This window comes from Oncorhynchus kisutch, linkage group LG2 (assembly GCF_002021735.2).
Source record: "Oncorhynchus kisutch isolate 150728-3 linkage group LG2, Okis_V2, whole genome shotgun sequence".
Lineage (NCBI taxonomy): Eukaryota > Metazoa > Chordata > Actinopteri > Salmoniformes > Salmonidae > Oncorhynchus > Oncorhynchus kisutch.
This window is the reverse complement of record NC_034175.2, coordinates 40,161,318-40,172,404: the sequence shown is the minus strand read 5'-3', so window position 1 is coordinate 40,172,404 and position 11,087 is coordinate 40,161,318. Positions and strand designations below refer to the sequence as shown.

The window sequence follows — 11,087 nt, the reverse complement described above, 5'->3', positions numbered from 1 at the left end:
TATCAACACCAAGCATCTGTCCATGAATCAACTACATTGTCTGGGAAAATCCCCATGGAACACCAAACTTATATTATTCGATTGATCACATATGGTATCATAACATCAATCAAAGAAAACTAGCGTTAAGTATAACCAATTTTTTGAAGGAAACTGTTCGCATTCCAGACCAATGCTATATGGCCATCATAACCAAGCTTCATCATTAGCCACATGCTACACAGGGAAAGCCCATAGTAGAACGTTGATTAAATAGAGCATTCATAAATCGCAAGATCCAAGTCACTTGAACAAGAGTTATGGCATAGACATCCACAACAAGAATAAGGGGGCACCTTGCTTTGAAACGTAAGAATGACCGGAAAATGTATGTATGCATGAAGGTGAAGTGTGGTGACGACACTGAATTTGCCAATACATGTCAGCTATGATATTTATTTCATATCAATCAACCTATATAGATATCTTCAAAACCATACTACGACGATGAGCACTTTCGAACACAATATGCAGCTGCGTCCTTGGGTGTTATTGTAACAGCCAGATTACAAACATTACTAAGAATACAGTGGGATTGGAGGCCTGACTCAAAGAGACGACACTCGCAAGGCAATTGCATCATGTGGAGAAAATCAGTGAGTCATCTGTATTGATAGGTCAACTACTGACTTCTGGGCCAATAAAATCAGACACTGTGTCTCAAAATGACATGACCGTTAGGATCCAAGTCATAATCATCTCATTCTTTACCTGCTTTCATGGTTAATGTGTCTTTGCAGGGCGGCCCAGCCCCTAAAGTGACTCTTATCAACAGTATGCAAGGTTTCCTCTGTGTTGTCTTAGGAAAGCTGCATTATCTCACCAACCCCCACTCTGTCACACCTCTGGGAAGCAGCGGTTCTGTTGTCCTGACATTCTGTAGGTCTGACGTCTGGTTGGACGTTAACTGAACAGTAATGTTATTAGTCAACAACTCAGATTTTGAAGTCAGATGCTTATAAAAGGGTCTTAGCTTTCCTTTCTTTGTTCTTGACCTGCGCTGGTGAGATACACTCTCTCTTTCTCTCTCCACCTCTGGGACTCTTGGGGCATGACCTTTCAGGCTGACTTCTCTCTCTCTCTCTCCCTCTCTGATCATGCCTAGAATGATGTCTTGTAATGCTTGTTCATGCTTTGCAACTTAAGCTAATGCCATCATTCATTTTTACAATGTAATTACATCTATTTGCCTTTGATAGACAATTCTTATTATTTTCTTGATGCTTTATTCCTGTAACTAAACTATAGTCTCTTGCATATTGCTGAATAGTCTTGATGGAGTCAGATTAACAATGGGCTTTGTTAACATACAAAGTGCATAGTCTTATCACGGGTCGCATGTGAAGTACTGTTGAAGTTGGAAGTTTACATACACTTAGCTTGGAGTCATTAAAACTTGTTTTTCAACCTCTCCAAAAATGTCTTGTTAACGATCTATAGTTTTGGCAAGTCTGTTAGGACATCTACTTCATGTATGACACAAGTAATTTTTCCAACAATTGTTTGCAGACAGATTATTTATCGTATAATTCACTGTATCACAATTCCAGTGGGTCAGAAGTTTACATACACTAAGTTGATTGTGGCTTTTAGCAGCTTGGAAAATTCCGGAAAATGACGTCATGGCTTTAGAAGCTTCTGATAGGCTAATTGACATCATTTGAGTCAATTTGAGGTGTACCTGTTGATGTATTTCAAGGCCTACCTTCAAACTCTGTGCCTCTTTGCTTGACATTATGGGAAAATCAAAAGAAATCAGCCAACATTTTAGACCTTCACAAGTCTGGTTCATCCTTGGGAGCAATTTCAAAATGCCTAAAGGTACCACGTTCATCTGTACAAACAATAGTACGCAAATATAAACACCACGGGACCACACAGCCTTCATACCACTCAGGAAGGAGACGCATTCTGTCTCCCAGAGATTAAAGTTATTTGGTGTGAAAAGTGCAAATCAATCCCAGAACAACAGCAAAGAACCTTGTGAAGATGCTGGAGGAAACAGGTACACAAGTATCTATATCAACATAACCTGAAAGGCTGCTCAGCAAGGAAGAAGCCACTGCTCCAAAACCACCATAAAGAAAGCCAAACTATGGGTTGCAACTGCACATGGGGACAAAGATCATACTTCTTTGAGAAATGTCTTCTGGTCTGATGAAACAAAAATAGAACTGTTTGGCCATAATGACCATCATTATGTTTGGAGGAAAAAGGGGGATGCTTGCAAGCCGAAGAATACCATCCCAACCCTGAAGCACGGTGGTGGCAGCATCATGTTGTGGGGGTGCTTTGCTGCAGGAGGGACTGGCGCACTTCACAAAATAGATGGCATCATGAAGCAGGAAAATTATGTGGATATATTGAAGCAACATATCAAGACATCAGTCAGGAAGTTAAAGCTTGGTCGCAAATGGGTTTTCCAAATGGACAATGACCTCAAGCATACTTCCAAAGTTGTGGCAAAATGGCTTAAGGACAACAAAGTCAAGGTTTTGGAGTGGCCATCACGATGCCCTGACCTCAACCCTGTAGACAATTTGTGGGCAGACCTGAAAAAGTGTGTGTAAGCAAGGAGGCCTATATACCGGACTCAGTAACACCAGCTCTGTCAGGAGAAATAGGCAAAAATTCACCCAACTTATTGTGGGAAGCTTGTGGAAGGCTACCCGAAACATTTGACCCAAGTTAAACAATTTAAAGGCAATGCTACCAAATTCTAATTGAGTGTATGTAAACTTCTGACCCACTGGGAATGTGATGAAAGAAATACAAATCTGACATAAATCATTCTCTCTATTATTATTCTGACATTTCACATTGTTAAAATAAAGTGGGGATCCTAACTGACCTAAGACAGGGAATTTTTACGAGGACTAAATGTCAGGAATTGTGAAAAACTGAGTTTAACTGTATTTGGCTAAAGTGTACATGTATGTAAACTTCCGACTTCAACTGTATATATAAAATGCATATACCGTAAGTTCTGGACTATTAAGCGCGCCTGAATATAAACCGCACCCACTGAATTAAAAATATATATGTATTTTGTACATAAATAAGCCGCAGGTGCCTACCGGTACATTGAAACAAATGAAGTTTACACAGCCTTTAAATGAAACACGGCTTGTAACAAAAATAATTTGGCCTTTAAACGAAACACGGCTTGTACGGCTTGTAACAAAAAATTTAAAAATAGCAGTAAACAGTAGCCTACCAAGAAAGTCATTGGTCACTATCTTTCTCCTCCTGTGCACTGAAACCACTGAAGTCATCTCCTTCGGTGTCGGAGTTGAATAGCCTCAGAATTGCTTCATCCGATGTTGGATCGCTGCCCTCTTCAACACGCAGCAGTCCAGCCTTTCGAAACCCGTTGATGATAGTGGATTTTTTGACAATGCTCCACGCTGTCAGCAGTTCTATTTCCTTTTCCAACAGCCAGATCGATCGCCTTCAACTTGAAAGCTGCATCATATGCATTTCTCTGTGTCTTTGCCATGATGAGGGTGACAAAATGATTACCGTAATCAGAATGATGGGAAGTTTGAGCGCGCTCGATTTACGTCACATTATGTGACGGTGCTCAGTTTTTTGGCGGCATGAATCTTGTGAAAGCGGGAAAAATCCATCAATTTGGCCGCGTCAATGTATAAACCGCGAGGTTCAAAGCGTGGGAAAAAAGTAGCGGCTTATAGCCCGGAAATGACGGTATATCAAATATTACCCCAATACATCTTTTCCATTCAAAACTCCTCAATGATTTAAGAATACGTCCCAAATGACAATATATTTCCTATAAAGTGCACTACTTTTTACCATAGCAACCCTACCACCCACCACCCCCAAACAGCCCTCGTCAGTAGCTGAAACACCTACTCTCACCTGCCTGCCAACTCTGTTGTTGTGGAGCCTCATCCTGGCATGGATGTCCTTGTATGTCTCGCGCGAGTCCAGGAAGTCCCTGGAGAACTTCTCCCCAAAGTCCACGTCGGGGCTGCAGCCTCCCCACTCCCAGGAGTCCTGAGGCCCGGGCAGGTCTGCAGGGAAGTGCTCCATGACTCCGTGCACCATGCCCTTCCCCCGGTGGATGGCCTCCAGCTGCAACCGGTTCAGTTTGATGCGGAAAGCCTCCTCATCGCCTCTCCGCTTCTCGTCGCAGCCGCACGCCTTCAGCTTCCCCATGGAGCAGGCATTGGACACGGCATGGACCACGCCCGCTGCCGCGATGGCGTATGCAAAGGCGCTCTCTCGGAAACCTACAAGAGATGAAGAGAAAGAAAAGATTAACAACAGAGATACTATCCTGTTATAGTCCTTTTGATTCCTACTGCACATACAAGTACAGCGCAGTAGATGACTATCTGTGGAGCTATACAGAAGTCCAATGAGCCCTGATGGGTTTTTGAGATACACTGCAGTACCAGTATAAACCCCCACCCTACCTCACAGCACAACAGAGGCAGAAACATCTGGGACAACAGCAATTAAACCCAAACACTTGCATGTCTCCAGGCCCAGAGGCTGAGAGTGAACAAACCCCCACCATCCTTTCAACATAAGGATCTGACAGTGATCATTAACAGGGCTGGAAGTGGCCGGTGGTGGTGCAGCAGATGTGAGCTCCGTATTGTTAATCCCCTTTAAAGCTCTCCCTTTATTGAGCTCTCCAGCATGTTTACAATTAACCTGGCTACTGTCGGAAACCATTTGATCTGCCTGCCAAATCACACACAGCAGCCGCACGGCGTCTCAGCCCTAATCAGGCCAGTATGGGCTGCTCTGTCATGCCATGCATGTTATGGGTGACGCAGCAAGGCGGAACAAAAAGAAATAGCAGAAAGTTACCAGTTCTAGGGTTTCAAAATGACGTTTTTTTTCCCAGAAATCCTAGGTTAGAGGATATCGGATTTCCTGCTTATTGCTTTCTGATTCCGGGAATCTTCCAACGGTGATTTCTGGAAAACCTGGAAAGGTTGGGAAAGTTACCAGAATCTTGCAGCACTTGACAGCACATGCTGTAAGTAGGCCCACATAAGTACATATTATTCTACACATCTCTGACAGAAGGTTCACATGTGTAAAGGCGATTTTGAGGACCTTACTCGTGTTGTTCGTGCAGAATCCTAACATTGTTACAGCAACTTAATGCGCCTAGAGTTTCTCTGTCCAGTACGACCCATTCCAAGGGTTACAGGGTAACATACAGAGCATATTCCCCACAGGTGTCTGTCTATACTGTACTCTCCTTAGTGGCGATCAGAGCTAATAGCCTGTAACCATAACTCCCCGAGTTCCTATAAAACCAGCCCTTCTCAGAATCACTTACAGAAGAGGGGAAAAAAAGGGTTATAAAATAAGCATGTTTAGAACTGCTACACCCATTTTTAGGCTTATAAATGAATGATAATGTACTAATTGATTCTTGAATATGACTTATCAATGCCTCATGAGCTTAGTTCAACTGCCGTAGATGTAAATAAACACTATATTAAAACATGGTTAAAACTGTAATTGTGATATCATGAATGGTCAGTCCTTGCATCCGTGGCCCTGCCTATGAATTTGAGAGTGGTTGCATTTCTCCAGCTCCATCCCTCAGCTTTCTACTGAAACGGGAGGGGAGTACGATTTGGGATTGATTCAACTGCTTTCAGTTTGAGGGGGAAATGATATTACTACAAACAGTCCAAATTTGTCACTGTTGTAGAGATGCTCAGTGTTACTTATCCTGTGTTACATCAACTTGTGATATTTGTAACAATGATCTTCTTACTTTTTGATGACAAAAAGAAGACATGATCAAGAAAGAATTTGATTAGTCACATTTGTATCATTTAAAAACTCCCAATTGTAACTGTTATTGTTAAATATGTATAGGTATACAGTATCAATTAGAAATTACATTTGGAGTCCAAAAAAAAGTGCAGAAGTTTGAACAAGTCCTAAACTGGCCATGACCCCAGTTCAATGCATATTGGGGCTTGGAAAGAAAGCCTTAAAGAAAAGTATCCCAAGTGTATAGAGGATAGATAAGATATAGTCGATGATGTTCCATTGATCATCCCCTATTCACTCACTCATACACACGCTCGTACACACGCACACACACACACACACAGTCGTTTTTCCGCCTCTCCAACTCCCCATGATTCCATGGGGGACGGAGGACCGCACTTAGATGCAGCCCAGAGACACAGACATGAAAATGCTGTTTTAGATTTCCTCCCTAGCAGACTGAGGCGAGAGACCTGGAACAAATCAATCTAACAAATAATTTAAAGTGAGAGGCACGCCCGGCTGAACTGATGGCTGAGGAAGTGGGAAAATGAATGAAAGATTAAAGAAAACTGTCACTTTGTGTTACAGAAACCAACTAAACAGGTTTATGTATTACCACTGAGAGTTGGGAAAGTGCTGTGAGCCAATTCACAGCACTTGCACTGACAGAGAGTAAAAGCATTAGCCGTGCCCCGAGAAGGCTCACTTTATGTGTCTCACTGGCTTTTTAGCCTAGTTTTAATTCAGACTAACGTAGAAATATGGCCCCATAAAGTATGTCAGAATAAATCAACAAGCAGATACATGTTTGAGGTAAAGAGGATATGTTTCCTGTAGTAAAATTAGATATCCAAACAAACAATTGGATAGGGCATGCATAATATGCTGCATTTGCAAAATCCACTCATAAAAGCTTCTAAACTAAAACTTTGATTAGCTTAATAGTGTCATATCTGTCGTTTCGCTACTGTATTTCCAACTGTATGACTTGTTGACATAGTGCAAGAAAATATATTTCATATAATGCAACCATGTAACGAAATATTCATTCCAAGTATGCATTTCTTAGCGGATGAATCAACTAATTTGAAAACGTTTGTTTTTGCCTCAGGCAAAACATACCCATCCATAACCAAACGCCAGAGACCTAACAACAAACGCTGTGTGTAAAGTGAATGAGTAAAAAGGGGACGTGTGGGATAGGTCCCAAATGGTATCCTATTCCCTTCATAGGGTAATACGTTTTACAAGTAAGGGAACTGTAGGGAATAGTGCACTATAGGGAATAGGGTGCCATTTGGGATGCAGGTGTGGGAATCAGATGCACCATTTTTTTTTTACTCAGGAGGGGTCCCTACCCCGTACTGTCTGTTAGGTGACTCACCTCGTTTGAAAACCACACTATCGTATGGGATCTTGTTCCTGGTCTCCAGGCTGGAGCAGTTCCACCTGTGTCCTCTGAACTGGTGCTGGCACTCATGGATGGCAATCTGGATGCCTTGGATGGCCGAGGCGGTGACGTCGGGGTTTCTCATGCACACCTCCAGTTGTCTGTGGTTCAGTCCAGGCAGGGTCAAGCAAACGGTGTTAGCATTGAGAATGGGGTCGATATTGGGGATCTTCAGCCCAAGAATCTTGTTGGAATCTACCCTGGAACACAGAAGGTTTGATGTTAAGGTGTGTCTGTACTGTAGCACATGATTGATACTTCTGTGGCATGTAAATCATTTGTAACAACTGTCATTTACATGACAGGAGTCGGGTGTTTTACAGTATTACACTTCTGAGAGTTTATGGTTGTAAATTGTTTCTGACAGTATTGACTCATGAAGTAGTCGAAGGTCGAAAAGTGGTGATTTTATTGTTATGCATTCTGAATTATATTGCCTGTTGCACACACACACACGCACACACATGTGCACACACATGTGCACACACACACACACACACACACACACACACACACACACACACACACATACACACATGGGGGCGCAAGCACACACACCAGTCAATCTCAGGAAGTTCATTACATAAATATCCATTTGTGCAACCATTCATATTGGCAGAGTTGTTACTGTAATGCCAGGACTGATCAAAGAAACATGTTTCTGAAATGTCATTGATAAAATAACAGATTGCATTTCTACAACTCATTGTGCCATGTCTCAAAGCACTCTGTGACATCAAACCTTAAGTCCCGCAGTCAGGTATGGAATGAAGGGGCATGTCACCAGAGAGGATGGACACCATGTTAACAGGAATGGAAAATAGACACTCAGTTCAAACGTGGTGGGATAACTTTTTAGTCATTGAAAAATCCTAAGAGCAAATTCACATCACTTTGATTCTGAGTAGAAAAGTACTTGGGAACATTCATGTAAATCATGAAAGAAATGTAGTCTGTCTGTGATACAGCATCCTCATCAGTAAAACAGTTACGCAGAAGTAAACATTTGATATCCCTTTAAATCAACTTTGGGTTATTACAATAGCCTAAGCAGGATACCTACACTGACCCAGTGTGGAACAAAGATCGTTTTTTGTTGTCGTTGCTGACATCTCCTAAAAAATCTCCATGTGCATTACATTATCATGCAAAGAGTCTGATCTTTATGACAGTAAACTTAGTCACCACGTCAATAATATGATACGTATTATTCAGTTGTGACAAACTCATATAATGCTAAATGAACATGATTTGTGAAGTTAAAGTTATTCGGAGTTATTTATTGTACAGTACTTAATTGCACAATATGATTTGTGAACAAGAGCAATGCCTACAATGAACCTATAGTGATTGTGCCAACATAGACTAGAGTATAGTGTAAACTGTAGCTAGGTGCTGCAAAATGTAAATCAAATCACAGCCGAAAATAATGTAGCAACTGTAGGTTGTATTGTGGTGCAAACTTTAGATAAACTCGGGAACATTCATTATTTCATTAACTTGTGAGTATATATATCGAAGATGAATGACTACACCAGCAAAAGTAAAAGACGACTATTCAAAGAAATCTTCAGGTAAAAAATATTGAAGTAAGCAAATGAAACTTCTCAACTCACCTTTGATTGAACATAGTGATTGCAATCACAAGACATAATAGGCGGCAGAACGAGAAATCCATTGTGTCGCTTGTTTTTGACAAAAGATAAGAAATTACATAGAGCGGTGTATAACAAGTTATATGTCCCTCTAATATCTGTCCACTCCAGAGTTCCGGGGGACGCGCTTTGAGGATGACAGGTCTTGAGCTCAAGTATGGATCTGATTTGAGAACTGATACAAGACTGACAAAGTGCTGGACGTGCCTAACGACTGCAGGACAAGTCATTCAAAGAACGACACTAGTTTGACTGCACTATCTGTCAACTTATTGAATGAAGATAATAAGTTGGAAGAGAGACGACTAAACACTCTTGCATGCTATCGCACATCTGCACAATTGTACGACAGCTCCGCCAAGATATTTGCATTGGAATACATCCGAAAGTCGTGGGTGCACTAACAACGCGCTATCTGGAGTCTCGTTGACTTGTGATGATTTGATTATACTGATAGCATTTCTAAACTACACCACTTACCACTTTGCCAGCCCACCTCTACGTCACTCAGAGTAACTAATAGCGGCAGAGGAGGACAACCCACTGACTGGGCACACACTGGTTGAATCAATGTTGTTTCCACATCATTTTAACACAATGATGTTGAACCAACGTGGAATAGATGTTGAATGTATGTCTGTGCCCAGTAGGCACTGGGCATAAACTGGTTGAATCAACGTTGTTTCAACTTAATTTGTTAATGTATTGTGACATGGAAAATACATTGGATTTGCAAAACGTAATGCATTTAAAATGTTGTTTTGAGGGTGAAATTTCAACCACAGGGTTATGTCATCATGGTAACCAATTTTCAACATGTTGTTTTGAGGGTAAATTTGAAATAATGTCAGATCTGGAACATTATATCCACTATCAGAAAAAAAAACTATAGGCTGGGCAGCACCTCCTACTGGAGAGTTGATCTAAGAACTTATAAGTCATATCAATTATTCTATTTAGGCCTATATTCATGGATTTTCACTGAGAAATGTGCTAGCTAATGACAGACAACATTGCCATTTGTCTGAAGTACATTTGACAACATGATGATAACAGCAAAGTTGTTTCCTGCTAAATATGTGCCTACTTCAGCAACATCATTGTAGTCCCCGAGGTCCTATAATGTAATTTAGAGAACACAGCCATTAGCCCACGTTCTACTTTTGAGCATCATATGTGCTTGAGGAGTCTGCAGAATATTGACAACATTGGCAACTATGCGACCGAGTGATGGGGGTGCAACCCATGAATAGCATTTGCGAAGTCATCAACCGCTATTGCTTCAATTCAACTCAGGGTTCAACTAAAAATAGACAAAACATATAGGCCAAGGATTTCAAGCTTTGGTTGATTTCAAATGTAATCTTCAAGTTAACAATGAATGTGTTGGATTCACGTCTCCATCGCAGCTATAAAAAAATCTAAGTTAAAGAATAGGACTAAATCAAATCAAACTTTATTAAAAGTGCATTTAGAAGTTTGATTTCATTCGATTTGGTCCTATTCTTTAACTTTTGGTCGATACGGAGACGTGAATTGAACGTCTCAATTGTTCATTTGTAGACAAACTGGATATTAAAATTGTGAATTGTGTCAAAATCTAAAGTTGTTTAAAGCCATTGTGATATTACTCATCTTGGGCTTTTACGAGAGTGGAAAATAAATAAATATATATATATATATATATAAATAATAACATTTAGCCACCAGTGTATTCTGGCAATTGAAGTCACAACATGAGTTCATATGGTCTGAACTAGGGGGACTCTATAAGACTGGGGGTAGTTATACTCTATTGCAAAGGTATCCCACTATCTTCTTCATACTGCTGCAGTCAACCACCACTGTGAGCCATTACAACTGAGTCACTATTCTGCTATATTACTCATATATTGCTTTCCTCAGGTCAGATTCATTACAGTGGACACATTTCCTCTCTGAGAATGAATAGCAAGATGTTGCAAGCTCAAGAAAAACAAAAAAATACTGCTTCCATCTGGTGAGCTGGGGTTTTCTGCCAAGCAGAACTGCTGTCAGGATTCTAACACACGGAGCCTAATTGTTTCCCATTGTTCACTGGGTAATACATTTCCTGTTCAATTAAATGTATCATAAGTGACATGGGGGGGGGGAATGGTTTTGTCCTAATTCAGCCAAGTGTACTT

At 40.9% G+C, this 11,087-nt stretch overlaps 1 protein-coding gene across 1 annotated transcript in view; it reads right to left on the bottom strand.

Annotated features, from left to right (window-relative positions):
* LOC109902447 (protein Wnt-10a) overlaps positions 1–9,342 on the bottom strand; it is a 25,089-nt gene extending 15,747 nt beyond the window's left edge. Inside the window, exons 1-3 of the mRNA XM_020498802.2 lie at positions 8,884–9,342; positions 7,202–7,467; positions 3,922–4,295 (exon numbers count right to left, since the gene is read on the bottom strand). Coding sequence (XP_020354391.2) covers positions 3,922–4,295; positions 7,202–7,467; positions 8,884–9,152 — 909 coding nt within the window. The 5' untranslated portion in view covers positions 9,153–9,342. The remainder of the gene's footprint in view (positions 1–3,921; positions 4,296–7,201; positions 7,468–8,883) is intronic.
* Between the last annotated feature and the right edge of the window lie 1,745 nt (positions 9,343–11,087).